The sequence below is a fragment of the Clarias gariepinus genome, chromosome 8, assembly GCF_024256425.1.
Source record: "Clarias gariepinus isolate MV-2021 ecotype Netherlands chromosome 8, CGAR_prim_01v2, whole genome shotgun sequence".
NCBI classification, from domain to species: Eukaryota; Metazoa; Chordata; class Actinopteri; order Siluriformes; family Clariidae; genus Clarias; species Clarias gariepinus.
In genome coordinates this window covers 8408882-8426193 of record NC_071107.1, presented here as the reverse complement: position 1 = coordinate 8426193, position 17312 = coordinate 8408882, and the positions used below count along the sequence as shown (strand labels likewise).

At 41.8% G+C, this 17312-nt stretch overlaps 1 protein-coding gene across 3 annotated transcripts in view; it reads right to left on the bottom strand.

Annotated features, from left to right (window-relative positions):
- Positions 1-1877: 1877 nt before the first annotated feature.
- Positions 1878-17312, bottom strand: part of srfb (serum response factor b) — a 37926-nt gene continuing 22491 nt past the window's right edge. The window contains exons 3-8 of one of the 3 annotated variants that reach the window (XM_053502467.1): positions 11765-12023; positions 9925-10098; positions 9210-9326; positions 5437-5634; positions 5023-5124; positions 1878-3337 (exon numbers count right to left, since the gene is read on the bottom strand). In XM_053502467.1, coding sequence (XP_053358442.1) covers positions 3306-3337; positions 5023-5124; positions 5437-5634; positions 9210-9326; positions 9925-10098; positions 11765-12023 — 882 coding nt within the window. In that variant the 3' untranslated portion in view covers positions 1878-3305. The remainder of the gene's footprint in view (positions 3338-5022; positions 5125-5436; positions 5635-9209; positions 9327-9924; positions 10099-11764; positions 12024-17312) is intronic. The other 2 variants (XM_053502466.1, XM_053502468.1) reach the window with 2 other exon arrangements.

The following is a 17312-nucleotide window of genomic DNA, read 5'->3' as shown; positions in this document are numbered from 1 at the left end:
CATTGCATTTATTTCATACCATTACAGGCACAAGGGTCAAAAAATTTACTTTAAGATAAAGTAAACACCTCCATGCATTAACTGTTTTTTTTTTTGTTTTTTTTACGTGAATCAGTGGTTAAAATTTAATACAGATATATATCCTTACAGAAATCCTTTACAATTGCGTGCTTTCAGCTTTAAGGCAGCATGGCTGTGGGCATATAGGGCAGATTTTAAATAATAATATCAATTATTAAAATGGCTCGATGGAGCATAGACAAGAGAGACTATGCATATTTTTATGAATGTGCATAAGAAGAATATATAAAAATCTAAATTTCAGCTTTTATCACCTAATATTTACATTTATAGATGTGTTAAATGCTGCTGTAAGTTTAGTCAAAAAAATACTGATGCATTAAAAAAAAAATCTTACAGAAAAGTTGCTGAAGGCCAGAAAAAATATATATAAAAAGACCACTTTTCAAAAAAAGTAGCATTTTTTTTTATGTAAATGTATATATAAAATTTATACAGGGTGCATTTCACTCACTCATTTTCTGTACCGCTTTATCCTGTATTCAGGGTAACAGGGAACTGGAGCAGGGAACACCCTGGACAGGGTGCCAATCCATCGCAGGGCATGTACATATACACATATACACACACAAAAAATATACACAGAACACACAAACTCCATGCACACAGAGACGGCATCGAGCCTGGCCAGGAATCGAACCCTGACCCTGGAGGTGCAAGACGACAGTGCTTCGGCTGCATTTATTTTTTGAAAATAAAGATCAGAGAAAAAAAAAAAAAAAAAAAGGAAAAATCAATAGAATTCTTTTTTATTACAAAACTTTCTGTACACTTGCTGTTACATGAAGAGTCCAAAAAAAAGGAAGAAACAAACAAAAAAAAGAATATAATGATAAATGAAAAAGCAAGCAACAACCTTAAAATTCTAACAATAAAGGAACCAGTGTTCATTCTATTTCTCACACCACTTCATAACTATAAAACAAACATCTAAAAATGTATCAAAGAAAGGTTTCAGTGAAAGAGTTCACATTTTCTACAGAGGAAAACAGAGTGTAGGAGAAACAGTGTTTGGCTTGAAGAGAACCTTGCACAACTCCATGCCACCAGATGCTAAACTGGGCACTGAATACAAAACCGTGAAAGCCGCATCAACCGAGAACAGAAAGCCATTCCCACAAAAACGCAGATATAAATAAACGTATACAATACTATTCCAAAATACAGCATTTCTACAAAAAGGCATAAGGGCAATGTGTGTGAGCTGCAGCATGATCATACTTTGTCATTTGTTAAAACGAGAAGTCAAAGTGTCAAAACCATGGAAAAAAAAACCTCTCTTGTATTGAACCAGTCCAACCTCTCTCACACACTGAGGCCTGGTCCAGAACCTGCGGCTGAAGTTAAACTGGGACTGAGCAAAAAGAGGCGAGGCTGTGATTTTAGCAGGTTTTATCTGTAGCAATTGCTGGTTAAAACAAACAGAGATAAATCTGTTTGCATTGTGAATTCATTGTTGGATGGATTAACAGTCGACTGAGCCCTTGAGCATAAACATATCGAGTTCATAATGAAGAGTTTAGGTTCTCATTACGTGGTCGTTTAACAGAATCACCTGAAGTTCTGACAAACTATAACAGAGGCTTTAGTGTTATTAAAAGTATATCATTATACCAGGTATACTTTACCTTTTCTTCCACTATAGGCGCATACATCAGCGATAGAAACATTAATCCCATTTTATATCCTCCTTTTAATTTCACTCCCTCAGTTCTTACTCCATACGGTGCCTTACATAAGTATTTACCCCCCACTCCCTATCTTTGGGAGGCTCTGGGTTAATTTGGCAGTGTCGGTTCGAGCCCTGGCACTGCCAAATTGCCACTCCGTAATCCTTCAGGAGCGCTGACCCTGTTAAGAGCACATGTGACAAATAATTGAATCTTAATTAACCTTGGAACTGATATAGATTCTGTTAAGGTTTTTTACCCCCTCCTCCAGAACCTGTTTATTCCCTCATCGATCAATCTAATTAACACTAACTAGTCAGGGGCCGGAAAGGGAAAGTTAAAGTGGCTGACTTCAAATATCCAAAAAAAAAAAAAAAAAAAAAAAAAAAGCTTGTGCTTTATCTTAGCTTACCTTGTGATTGATAACAGCTAGCTGGAAAAATTGGGAATTAATTAATTCTAAAGGCATATATGGTACATAAAGCCATCACCCAGGTAAAGGGAGCATCGGTTACTGATTAGTTTGTGTAGATTCATGACATTAACACCCAATTTGGTGTGTTTTGGTTCCAAGCTACAACACTACAAAGTGAAGAAAAGTGAAGGGGGTGTGAATACTTATGCAAGGCACTGAATACTAACTGAGTGCAGTGTTTTCAGCTGGTAACAGTACTACAGCACGGAGACAGCTGGCCAATGCATAACAGATTATACATACAGAATACAGTAAATAGTGTAATCATAAGGGATTTTTTTTTGTTTTAAATCCTGTTGTATAAACAACCTTGACCAAAAATTCACTCGTTTTCTCCATTATCATATAATCAATAAAATATATATGTATATTACATAAATTTACAAATGGTATAAGTAAAATACAAAACATAACATTTAAAAAAAAAAACGGGGGGGAAAAAAAAGAAACACAACTACAGCACATGCCATTGCACTATCGCTAAAATAATCAAATAAAAAAATATGTACAGCTTCGGTTTGATTTTCTTCAAAGCCACCACCTATTAATATCATTCCTACTTGAGATCACTCTTCCTCGATATAGCTTACGCCTCTGCAACTTTGTCCTATTACAGAACACACACATACATATATCCGTACAGAAATACTGACAAAATAATTCATCTTTGGCCAAAGTGAGAGATTTCAGTGTGTGCAACAGTTGGGTAACACTGTTTTTCCGTTTCCCTTTGACGAATCGAACACTCGTACATTCACGCACGTACAAATAACATGCAAAAAACGCATGTTAGAATTAGAGTCCTATAGGTTTCAACTCGCACGTCAGAACGGAGAAGACTTACTTTCTCTCAATTCATCGGTGTCCTCGTGAGGTCACGACACGCATTTACAGTACAAACTGTACAAATCGCACACACTCCGATGGCATGGATGGATGAAATGGTTCAAAATGGAACAAGGCATCAATAAATAGTGATGTAAGTCTCTGGTGAGCCTTCAGTGCCCGGCACCAGTCAGTCGCTCTTGGTGCTCTGCGTGGCGTCCAGATTGACCACCTGAAGCTCCGTCAGATTGCTGTTACTGCCGCTGGACTGCTGGCCAATCACCATCTGCGAACAGTGGAATAGTGACAAATAGAGATTAACCCTCCCATCCGATGAACAGCTCGTATTTCAGCTCACAACATGCCACCAAATAGGTCATCCTGTGCGATAAAAACAGTACACAAAAACACACGTGCTTTGTTGTAAAGTAAGTACAACTTTGTGTTCTGTTCGATATTGAATCAATGTCCCTACGACCAGAGAGTCTATAGTAGGGCAATTGTGAACATTTCCCCATCTAAAGCATGACCTTTTCTTATGGCCACCCAGCTGCTTGATGCTCTTAATATTACTATGAAACATAGATTATTGTAAATTTTTTATTTTTATTTCTATGATGCAACTTTCCTAAGAGTTTAAGTGATCATTGATTTATGATATTTCTTTCTCTACCAAACTATTTCTTATGTGAAGCTGATGGTTTAGTGCTATACTTTCATATTTTAATAATGTGCTGTACAGTATTATTCACCCAACTGCAGTAACTTCGTATTAGATTTACACCTAAAGCTACTAAAAGTGTATAATAGATGAAACCCTCAAAGAACAAACTGGGGGTCATAATGCTTCATCACACTCCTGGTAACTCATGTTGTGCCATTTTTCATTCTGACTTTACGTTCGGCCAAACTAATCAACTTTACAGTGGCACCTCAGCATCCGTTATAGAGGCGAGTTCTTAAAGGCGGAATTTTGTATTGCGAAACACATTTCCCCATAAGAATGATGCATGATGCAGATAATCCGTTCCAGCCACCTAAAAATTTTCAATTTTCAACACTATAATTTTATTTCTGCATAACCTTAATTTATGATGCCTCTTGGCACTGACTGCTTTAAAAACCAAACCGAAAGTGGCTTCCTTTTCTTCTAGTCATCATCCTTGGGATCCATGGTGTTATTTAAAGTCTTCACTAAATCTTGCCCAAAATGCAGAAAAAATCCTGGAGGTTCAAGGGGATAATGATCAATTCTTAGATTTTATTTTATTATTTGAACATGATGCATTTTTTCTTACAGCTAAAGGTTTTTCTATATTTTTCTATATTTCAAAAAAACTTTTGCATAGGCATTTTACTTTATATCATACTGTGTGTGCACGGTAAACTATTACGATTGGCAAAATCAAATCAAATTTAAATTTTGTGTCACATACACAGAGAATGGGGAAGCCACGAAAACAATAGCGATGCCACAGTCCTCAACAACCACAAACAAAAGCACGACACAGCATGGCTTACTCTAAAAAAAAAAAAAAAGAATAATAAAAATGGGACGTGCGCTATGAAAACAACTTTATGCGCCAGATGCTATTTAACTTATTTTTAGCTGTAACCTTTTACAAATATGCAACCGTCGCCGACGGGTACGTACGCTAGCGCTATATAAATTAAACTAGCTTCATATGAACCGAGAGAAAAAGCGGGAATCGGATCAGACTGCCTGACTGATATCACTAGTTGATATTTTATTCAACGTCCACGTTTGGAGTTTAATGCTTTGAAAAGCCTTCTTGATCATATGAAAAAGAGTGCTTTCAAAGACATGGTGCTAGTACATGCAGTGGCCCTGAAAGGTCTGAGCATCAGCAAAGGGGGAGTCCAGGCAAACAAACAGCCTCCTCCTCCTCTGCGCAGTGGGTTAGTTCACTCAGTGGCATGCTGTTGCAGAGAGAATATTAAGAGTTTCACTTGTAAAGTGGAGATCTTGCCGTACTGGATGTAGCTGCACCGCTGAAACAGGGATCTGAACCGTGCCAGGGGGGCCGGTGAGGAACACCTGAGGAACAGCACCTGTGGACATAGTGGACAGTTTGTCAGGATATTATATGATGCGTAAAATATAACTGACACGTTACCTAGATATATAAATATAACAGCACATCCTGAAGTGTTTTATTTATTTGTCTTATATCGTAATTCGTGTATTACTCTCATTGTACACAGTTCTATTTATTACCATGAAACATCCGACTATTATAGAAAAATCAATCAACACCTTGATCTGAGAATTAATAAAGGCGGATTAAATATTGTGTAGTACAGAACAATATAGACATGTATACTAAAGTGGATGAGGATTTCGCAGAGAGTGCGTGCTTTCACCTGTATCCTGGGCCTGTGCGTGGGACACCTGCATAGCGGAGGTGCTCTGGGAGAAGGCGTTGAGCACAGCAAGGCCACCGTCGGTCAGTGTGGGGGCCGAGGCATACATCACTGCATGAGGACTTGGGTACAACATGTGGCCTGCTACAGAAGTGGGCACTGACGACGTGACGATCGTAGCAGGGAGACTGACTGTGGCTAAGGGGATGGACAGAGCAGACGGTTCAATGAGTCAGATAAAGGATGGTGGAGAGAGAGAAAAAAATCGTAACACTGCCTGCCTCCAGAGGCTTGTACAGTGGCCACTATGCACCATGTGTGCATCACTTCATGCCCTCCCCTTTTTACCCTGCTGAACCCATCTGAAATAAGACAACGTTAAAGGTTCAGCACAGTCCTTACAGGTTTTATTAATGTCCTGGATTTTAAATCTTCTTAAAATATTTTTTGTGCTTGATGCAGGTGAATAACTTTTGAAATGTTTATTTTTTTTTTTTTTTTTTAGCCAGGCAGTGTCCCACTTGCACATTTGATCTTCTGACACAAGGTGGCAGTGTTGCACAGAGAGCACATGCTCATCTTGGCTTCACGCCCCATGATACATATTTAAACTAAAGTCTATTGTCAAGATAGTTTCTTTTTATTTCCTTGAGATGAAATTTTACAGAAATTAACACTACTTTACAATTTCGCCATTTTTACTTGCGACACCGTTTTCTGGAGCTCGTCGAACACTTCGCCATCATACAGGATACTTTCTTTAACGATGCTTTCCCCTTTTGCATTTCTTCTTTTTAATTTCTGCTTTGTCATCTTTTTTTGATGTAGAAGGTGAAAACAGAGGAGTGAAACATGATTAGGGAGGAAGAGGTGTTGGGTATGAGTCATTTCATCAGCTTGAGCCACCACACTGCTTGCCAGTTCACCTCGTGGCATCATGCCCAATCCAAGACATCGCAGGATCCCAGGCAGTGTCGGACCAGCTGCTTTTACAATGTAGAGCTCAGGCAGGACGCTACTCTACAGTACGGAAGCTTAACTTTAATGATGCTGTTTACCTAAAAAGCTGCCGACACTGGAGCGAAAACCGACGCGAGAACAGAATGTCTTGATAACCGCACTGATGAGAAGAAACGTTGCGCAATACCAATGATCTCAAGGAGGATGTTAATAAGCTGGATGCCGCCTTCACATTCTCGAAGGTTCTCTACGTGTTTGTCCCGATCATGTTGGATGAACGTTAATGCATATTCTTGATTCTTTAGCTAAATTGACGTCGCCTTGTTGTGTAGACAATAAACCGTGTGTTTGTGTGTGTGTGTGTGTGGAAAGGCTCCGGAAACCCCTTCGTGCAATCTTCTATATATAGCTCTAAAAACGACATTCTTTCTTCAGCTTTTTCATATTCTGTACCTTGAAAACAAAAAGTTACAGCATCTAAAAATCTGCTTACTCTCCTAAAATGAAAATAGGGAGGGAAAAAAAAATCTCATTTAAAAATGTAATCCGCTGAAAGTTTCACCCACCTCTTCCTTTAATCTAGTTGGAAAATACTGTCACAAAGTTTTATAAGTTTACAATGGGAAGTGAGTCACCATGATTAGCATCACCCACATCAGTCAGTCTTGATGCCTATGCTTAAAGTCTCCTGGAGCGTTTAAGTGCGAGCCTTGTCGTCGTCTCTTCACTGCACTAATCTCTGTTTATGCGTACACGCATAGGGTAATCGCTGATTCAGTCCATTTTATTCTGTCGACTAAATGTCTCGGTCTGAGTAGGGGCGCCCTCAGGGTTTTCCCAAATTTCACATTTTTCTGATTCAGGCCAAGGGGCTGTACCGCCCCTAATTTTTATATGCACCCCCACATAACTTGTATGAAAACCTTCAGCCTGGTCTCCTGAGCGCAACGGAACAGTCTCCACTTCGCTGCGAAACGTATCGTTTTCAAGCTATGGGGATCGCTTTGGCACCTGTGCTGAACCACTTTGTTTCTATCACTTCTATCTCGCTCTCTTTCGTTCTGACGGGCGCAACAAGAAACACCACCTCGAAGGGCTCAAAAACTTTGATAAGCCACACGTCCCCCAACTTCACCACAAACACAGCTCTATTAATTTACATTCAAACCTCAAAAATTTTCGAGCACTAATTTGTCGTCAACAAATAATTTATTAGGTCACAATTATACATTCACCCATTTAGATTATTGTGGTAATTTAGTGATGCTGAATGTCCTGAAATGTCTTAAATAGTTAAGCACAAGGCCTGTGTGGTCATGTGGTCATGATTGACCTCAGCTGGGGGGGGGGGGTGAGGCATTCACACCAAGATGATTTTACTTACTGGTAAGCATGGTGGTGGTAGCGTTATACTTCGGAGCTGTTTTTCTGCTAGTAGAACTGGTGCACTAAAAATTGGTGCCAGGAAATGAACAAAGTTTTGTGAATCTACAAATCGTGCCAGAAACATCTAATGAGGTCTGATATGCAAACTCTGCAGGAAGCTTGCCGATGGCTACAAAAAGCATCTGCTAAAGATGAACCTTACTAAATTTCATTCAATTAAATATGTGATAAAGGTAATATTTTATTTACCATGTTTTCTTTTCTTACAAATTGTTAAGTGTATGGTGTACAAACCTTCTGCCCCAGAAGAAAAAACAGTCCACAAAAATGAATTGCAAACCCATTAATGCAATGATCATAAAGAGTGCATGAAAATTTCTAATCCTAGCTGTATTTAAGCTTAAGAGTCAATTATTTGTCACACGTACCTTACAGGACAGTAAAATTATCATTTTTTTCCACATATCACAGGTGCGAAGCAGGAGTCAAAGCGCAGGATCAGCCAGGTTACAGGCCCCCTGGAGCTGACAGGGTTGAGGGGCCTTGCTCGAGGGCTTAACAGTGGCAACTTGGCAGTGGTGGGGCTTGAACTACCGACCTTCCGATCACTAACCCAGAGCCTTAAGGGTTTGCGCCACCACTGCACCTTATAGCACAGATGTCAAAATACTGTCTATTATATCCAGATAATCAATATGACTAAGGTCACTAAAAGCAAATATTTACCCCTAGCCTTCTACTTATATTTGGCATTACTGGCAACTGGCCTTACTAATGAGTCTGGTATATTTAGTCAGTAAATGTGGCCAAAAAACACATGCACAGATAAGGACATGTGACTGGTATTGCAGTAGACAAAGCATAGACGATTTCAAGTTGCCTCATCAGCAAAAAATTATTGAACATTATTAAGATTAATATAGTACTGAGCCACCAATGATGGTAGGTTTCTAGCCTCTGCCATGCACGAAGCCCGGGTTCAATTCCCACCCAACACCCAAACCCCAGCCACCCGATACAGTTCCATTCCCAAGCCCGAAAAAAATGGGAGGGTTGTATCAGGAAGGGGATTCAGCATAAAACCTGTGCCAAGTGGTTTGAAAGTTGGATGGTCTGCTGTAGCAAACTCTCGATACGCAAAAGGTCATTGTTCAACGTTTGGTCTTCAGTGCTTCACAAGTGTGTATGTACTGATGCAAGGACAGCCAATCTGACTGCGACATCCAAAGATATGCACTATTGTATGTGAAATGTTGAAACGGATACAATTAGAGATTGTATTTTTCACTCTCGGACCCCATACACAGCACAAAAACACTGAGGTTACTTGCAAATTTGGATTCCAGTGAAGAGGAACAGCTGAGGAACCTATAGTGCCGTCATAATTGAGCTGTAAAACGGATAGAACTTGTGTGTGTTGTGTGTACCTGTGGAGGCAGTGCTGGTTTGGGAGATCTCAGGGCTGCTGCTGTCAGTGTTGATGGAGCTGGGTTGAGTGCTGGGCTGCACCTGGATGGCCTGCAGCTGCTGGGGCATTGTTCCTCCTAAAAACACACAGTGATTGTTTATGTAAAAAAAAATAGGTTAGTCCATCAAATTTACCTTAATTACAAATAAAGCACTACCCACTGCATGTTTTAACCTTTAAAAAATGTGTCCGGAGGGTTCTTGGAATAGTTCCTAATGAGCTGTAAACATGTCTGGAATTGACACCAACACCGGATTTCACTCACTCACTCATCGTCCATACCGTTTACCCCGTCATAGGGGCATTCCAGGGCACTAGGTGGGGTACACCCTGGACAGGACGCCAATCCATCGCACAGACACACATACACGCGATCATTCACACACACTACGGACAATTTGTGAATGCCAATCAGCCTAATCTGCATGTCTTTGGACTATAGAAAGAAACCCAACAAGCACGAGAAGAACATGCAAACAGCACGCACACAGACCCAAGGCGGGAATCGAACCCGGAGGTGCATGTACATGTGCTAACCACTACGCCACTTTGCCGCTTGCAGGATTTCAATTATGTGGGGGGGGGAAAGAAAAAAGAAAGCATTATTAACTGATCATACTATGATTATAAGCTTGTCCTATGTCATCTCGTGTGAGTATATGTTCTACACTAACCCGTGAAAGAGACTGCGGTAGGGAGGCGAAACACAGCTTGCTGGCCCTGTGGTGTTTGTGTAGCTGTAACAGTGGCAGTAGTAAGAGTCTGACCCGGTTGTGCCTGTAGAGCCAGAGAGTGCTGCTGCAGCTGTCCCAACGGTATGGTCGGAGTCCCAGCTGGAAAAGGAGTGCCTGTTGTGGGTGAAAACAAATTAGTGAGTACAAGCCATATGTCACAATTTCCAAAAGTCTGAATAGGTTTACAAAATACATTAGTTGAATTAGATTTAACATTTTCTTTTTGGGGGGGATTTTTTCTCGATTTTCTCCCTAATTTAGTCGTGTCCAATACCTCCCCGTCACTAGAGGGCGCCCACATTATGGCTACTACTACCATTCAATCAAAGGGGGCCGAAGACTATCATGTGTTTCCCCCGAACCACGTGACCCCAGCCGACCACATCTTTTCGAACGCACCGTTGGGGCGGAGTTACACACTCTGAGGACAGCGCTATCCGCTCCTTCCGCTTGTGTGAGCTCACAGACGCCCCTGATTGGCTGTAGAGCCGTGATTTAATGTGGGAGCACCAAGTAACTCTCATCCCTCCCCTCAGCCAATCAGCTCTCTCTAGACCTCCTGCTGCGAGAGGTTACAGCATCGCCCGGGAATCGAACTCGCGATCTCCAAATGATAGGGCGAGCACTTTACCTCTGCGCCACTCGGAGGAACCAATGCAATCTTGACAAAGTTGCAGCTCTCAATTAATTTATTCACATGGTTTTATACATATACTGATGTCCATGCATAAGAGCTGCTCTTACAATAGCCAAGAGTTTCAATGCTCCCGGACCGGGAGACCAGAGACCATAAAAACACCAGTCGACGCATCATGCAGAGACGATGTTCAGCTGATATAACAAACATCGTGTAGTTGTGCGGGAGTTTTGCTCGGCGTGTCATGCACACGACACCTAATCAAACCTCACGAGAACAAGCAAGTAAATGGAAGATGCAATGGGGGGTGCGGGTTAGGTTGAGCTCCAGCTGTTTTGTCAGGGGTAATTCAACACCTCAGAGCTGTTTGATTGTGTGCATGTCTTTGGGAGGGTGTGTGTGTGTGTGTGTGTGTGTGTGTGTGTGTGTGTGTGTGTGTGTGTGTGTGTGTGTGTGTGAGAGACCACCTGGCAGGGTGCTGAGTGTAAAACAGGTGGAAGAGTGCAAGCGACAGGAAGCAGCATACTGAGGTCTGCTGTTATTACAGGAAGAAAATCATGCTGCAACCTCCTGCTTCTGACCACACTGCTATAAATATCTACAAACTACACATACAGTATGTGCTCCGTGTGCTCCGTATGCTCCGTTCGGCGTGAAGCGTTTAATTCAGGATGAGGGCCACTTAAACGAATTGAAGGTGGGCTTTCTTTCCAGCAAACGAGGAGGAGATGTGAGCGAGAGCTGCTCGGTGTCTCTCCTTTGTTTTAATGGTGCCTCGCATCTGCTTTCACAGCCTCATCCAGACTAAGAGCCCATGAAACCCAGCACAACCCAGACGAATCTTCATTGAATATTCATAACTAATTACAGGCACTGGTTTGCCAGTGCTCTGCGCTATGCCCATTGTGTAGCCATGCTAATTATTTCTTTTTCACAATGGCAATCAAAGGCACTACGCCGGAGTTTCTGCTCTCCAGAAGCACTGCTTTGTTAAGCAAAACTGCTTAAGGTAGCAGCGAAAAACTGAAATCATGCGAGATCTTTACTGCAGCCTTGTCCCAAAGATGAAAGTCATTAAACCTAATCCGCGCTTGTGCCGGAATAAGAATTTTTAGTTGTTGTAATTATTATTTTTTTGCCTACCTGACATGAAAGTGAATCCCCCGGGGAGCTGCATGACCCCTCCGCTGGCAGCCGCGCTCTTCAGAACAGTCCCGTTAGTGTTGGCAATAGTGCTCCCGCTCGCACTGCTGTTGCTGCCGGACACGGGAGCCAGGTAGTTGGTGATGGGGAAGGAGGGGCCGCTGCTCACCTGCATGGTAGTGGAGGTGGTGGGCACCGTGGCCTGGGCGCTGGTGCTACCTGGCAAGCTGGCCACGGTGAAGGCGGGCTTCAGGGTGTCCTGGAGGGGAAAGACGGATGAACTGGTGAAAAAAACTACATTTACATTTAGGCATTTGGCAGACGCTCTTATCCAGAGCGACTTACATTTTTTATCTCAATACACATTGAGGGTTAAGGGCCTTGCTCAAGGGCCCAACAGTGGCGACTTAGTGGTTGTGGGGTTTGAACCTGGGATCTTCCGAAGCGTAGTCCAATGCTTTAACCACTGAGCTACCCCTGGCCCCCATTATTTTTGCAAATTAAACGTGCAAAATAAAATATCGCTTTTTGCGAGTCAAAAAGCAGCATCCAGTCGAATGGGTGGATTCTGCACTGACAGGTAAACCACCAGAGATACAAGATTAGAGGGGAAAAAAAACAACTTCCTGTGCAACAAGTGAGCACCAACTACCAAAATAACCGAGGACAAGAAATTACAATATAATTTTATATAAGAATGTATGTAGATTCTTATATAAAATGAGTACGTTCTTAATAAATGAGAGCATTGATGATCTACGCTATAATACTCAATCCTGACTCAACCATGAATTCAAGTTTCCCCTGAACTCGACCTCAGTTCTCAGATTATCTTCTTCTTAGTAAGAAATGTTTGGTTAGTTCTGGGACTAGATTAGTAGTTCGATTCGTGGTTGCGTTCTGCCATCATGTAGGTGATGTTTATTATAAGTTCACCAAACTGGCTTCGAGCAAGTGTGGGTGAAAATATGTGAGGGGGCGAACATGCTGACTCTGCATTGGCTAAAATTACAGCAGAAACTCGGTGTGGTATAGATGTCGAGAACGTGCAGAAATATTTGAGAAAGCAGAGATAAATCCGGATTTTAAATTCATGTTCGGTATTTATGTTGATCAGAGCGTGCTTAGAGAGATGACGAGGAAGCTTGTTTCTGTTTTACTTTAGCTAAGGAGAGCCTAAGACAAGTAATGATGAGGGATTTTACGTGGTACAGCTTTCAAAGCACCTGTGAGTGGCTGCCATTATGGGGAGGGATGGTAGGCAGACGTGCAACTCGGAATGAATGAGCACGTCAGTGTGAGCACTTTGGATGTGATGCACTGTGTGGTCATAAACAAAAATGTTGCATGCTCTAAAATACTGTTTGACCGCCATTAGTTTGGATTACGGCATGCAGCATGATGGGCGATGTATGTGAGATTCTAAAAAGGTAGCTCTGGTGTCATAAGGAATCATTTTCAGAGTCCTGAAATATATCTATGCCATCAGGAAGGGAAAGAAAAGAAAAAAAAAAATCCAGGTCTGATTTCTAACATTGTTTTTACCAACTTCACCAAAGTCTCTCATGGTTCTCCCATGATTGGCTAGTGTCATTTTGCTTCCTTACACCCCTGACTGGTACCAGGGTGGCGTACTGGCTAGCTTTGTCACTTTGCATCTTCAGGGTCAGGGTTCGATTCCCACTTTGGGGTCTCTGTGCATGTAAGTTTTAAAGCCTCCTGGGATAGGGCTCCACACCCCACATGACCCTGTATACAGAACAAAGCAGGAGTTAGACCCCTAACCAGGATAAGGCATTACTGAATCTCACACTCTCACTCGGTGTCTGGATAAACGTGGGAACGCCTTTCTGTTCTCAGAGTGCAGTGTCAAACCGTGGGTTTAAAATAAGCTGACAAGTTTGAGGAGGGTTTTTTTTTTTCTTCCCCAATCAGGATCCACATTAAATCCAGATATAAACGCTTCTGTGGTATTGAGCCGTCAGCTCAGAAATGCTGAACATCAGCAGCTGTTTTTATTATGCTGTTGTGATTTGTATCTGTCGGCGGCATAATTTGATTTAACTCTGCGGAGATGGCGGCATACCGAGTCTTGTGGAGGCGAATCTGTATCTTTCTGGCAAGCGATTGAAGATTGAATTCTTTTGCACACCCTGCCTTCCTTCCTCTGCCTCTTTGTCTTGTTTTAGCTGCAACAAGTGAGCGTGGAAGTCCTTTGAGGACGATCCTTCTGCACCCCGAGTAGCCTTCAGGAACCGAAGTGTTTTTTGGTTTTTTTTGTAAGTGTGTTTTGCAAATTAGAAAGGTGTCGGAAGGTACAGTGTGATCTCACATCGCGCTCACCCACCACCGCAGAGGGCGGCAAACGTGTCACTTTAAATGGCCTTTTTATTAGAGATAACAAAAGTGAGAGTGTGCTGGGGATGATTTTGTCCTAGTTTTGAGTTTGTATAGCGAGTTACACATCTTGCTCAGAGCATGTTTCTTTTAAAAAGTGGTTTGTATGAAGAGGCCGCCTCTGACTAATGTTGCCGTGGTAACCGGCAACAATACAAGTCTGGCACTTTCAGTACAGTACATTGATGTTTGCACATAACCAACCATTTTTCAAATTAATTTTAATCTTAAACTGAACATTGGAAGCAACGTTATACAGTGGGTTACGGTAGTAAAGTTTCACAGTTCTGTAGCAGGTCATCCTACTTCTTGTTTCAGTGTGGTGACGTCACGCATGACCGAAAGTGAGGCTGATGAGACAAATGTAAAAGCAAGACAGCTTGCTTTTAGGAAAGATATAGGAAAGCAAGGAAACTTTATCATCTGTTACCAATTACTTCACTTTTGTGTGTTAGTGTGTCTGACCCACATTAGCAAACAGGAGTTTCAATAGTAAGCTAATGCGGTTCTGTGGAGATCTACACGGTAACCCGACGCTGTATCCTGGTTTATGTTCGACTGATTTTTATAAAAGGCATCATAAATGTCCGCTTGTGGCAGGTGATGTAAATATACCAGCAGTGCTGATGAGTCACTGAAAAGCGTCTGGCTGCTAGACACGGGCGCAGAGCGGCGAGATGAAGGTTAATGCAAATACAAGTTTGGATAGAAATTACCATGAAGCCAGACCAGACCTCCGAAGGGAATTTGCTATTATTATTTGCATACGCTGCTTGGCCAAACAAAATAAATAAATAAATAACTATTGGACTGTATCAAGCAAAGAAAACAACTAAGGAAAATTTTAATTATTGGAAGCGCAGTCGAAAGAAATGTGGTCGAAAACAAGTCATGACCGGCCACTTAAACTCTTGAAGTTGCATCAGTAAAAAAAATAAATAAATAAACAAATAAGTCCCAGAAATCCAGGCAAAGTTTAATAGTGAAATTTTGAACATTTCCCCACACCCACCCGCACATACCCCCACCCGCACCCACCCGCACATACCCCCACCCGCACCCACCCGCACATACCCCCACCCGCACATACCCCTACCCGCACCCACCCGCACATACCCCCACCCGCACCCACCCACTTATACACCCACCCATCCACACACCCATCCACCCACCCATCCACCCACCCATCCACACACCCATCCACACACCCATCCACACACCCATCCACACACCCATCCACACACCCATCCACACACCCATCCACACACCCATCCACACACCCATCCACAATGTGACCTCTTAGGACTGGGTCTAAACAGCTGTGAGGCCTTAAGAACCACACTTGTTAGTAAAGCTAATTAAAAACAAAATTTGCAATGTAGCAGAAAGACTGGACTATAGAGCAATGGAGAAGGAGGATGGTCTGATGAGTTCAGACTGACCCTATTCCAGAGTGATGGGCTTATTAGGGTAAGAAGGGAAACTCATGAAGCCATGCACACATCATGCACCGTGCCCACTTTGTTCAGTTGGTTAAACAAACATATTAGCATTACTTATATTCCACCATTTTTCTTTACAATCAACTAAAATACTTACAAATCCCTGAAACAGAATCACATCAATGACTACATGGAAGAAAACAGGTGGACACCCAAAAACAATAAAATGTTGTATGGTACATTTTTAAAGGAGAGCGTTTGTGCGAGGCTGCACATGTTAACAATCCATGCGCCAAATACCGTCGGCTCTGTGACGGGATGGACTTCCTTCCAAGGATGCTGTTTAATGATGGATTATGAATCCATGCGGGCCTCCAAACCCAATCCAATCCAATCCAAACAAACAGATTGAACTGAATTGTTATATAGTAACTAGTAGGGATCGTTTCAGTGAAGTATCGTGATTCATTTGTGTGGCAGTTGTGCATCGTATGTATTACCGTTTACATTTGATGTGGCCATTCGTCTGTAATCCAACAGGCTCTGAACTTTACGCACATGGCCAGGCTGCACATCATCTGGCATGGCTGCAATAGATTATTTGCCAAGTTTGTTTAGAAGTGTAAATCTACAAAACGATTATAGAAATTCCGGAGAAAATTGTGACTTAGTTTGCAATCGGCACCCAGGTATTGTGATATTGTATCGGACGGCCTCTAGTGATTCCCCTCCCTAATAATTGGCATTTCTACACCTTCATGACACAATGATCAAATTTAGACAGTAGCCTGTATTCTGTACAAAACTGATTTTTTAGGAATTACAGTTCTGCTTCAACGGCCAATTACATTATCCATAAATAAATAAATAAATAAATAAATAAATAATCCACACAAAAATGCCTCAGATACAAGGTAAAAAAAAAATTAAATCCATAACCTGAACTGATGAAATGGCGACTGCAGCATTCACCAACCCTATAATAATGCAATCTTCACAATATTTGAATGCATTGCTTTATTACTTGCAGTGGGTGAAAGATAAACTCGGCATAATATTTCCACTTGGCTTTATCAGCTTAGCTCTTTATGATAGACAGCAGTTGATTCTTTCACTCTTCTATAGAAATAGGTTTCTGTAAATCTGAAATAAAAACCTGATTGGCTCACACAGCTCCAGTAATGCGGTTAACTGGTGGCCCACCGACTACCCCGGCTTGGCTTCCTCTGTTCTCACGATCACATGATGGCACGTCTACTGACATCTGTAGAGCAAACAATACTACACAATGCTGCCATAATTCAATTCAAGTTAAAAACTTGCTAATTATTTTCCATAACCCTCAATATATATTAAAACCTCTTAAAATAAAAAAATAGAAAATAAAAAATACGGATGCGCCGTTCTTACAGCACCATGACAGTGTCAACTCGTCGGCTCTAATTGACCCTAGATTGCCAGGTTTCTCCGAATCCGTGTATACTCGAAACATTGTTAAATCATGGTGTACTTCAGTCAAAGCTGATCAACCTACACAGAGGAATGTCACGACATCAGCGAGGCTCTTACAGCGCCTCTCGCCGGGGCGCTGTTTAAACATGACTGAGTAGTTAATTAAGGACATCCTCACGATCGGTTTCCAGGAAACCCGCTAAAGTGAGCAACCTGCAATGATTTATTCATTAAAGCACTTGAAAATATCTGAAACC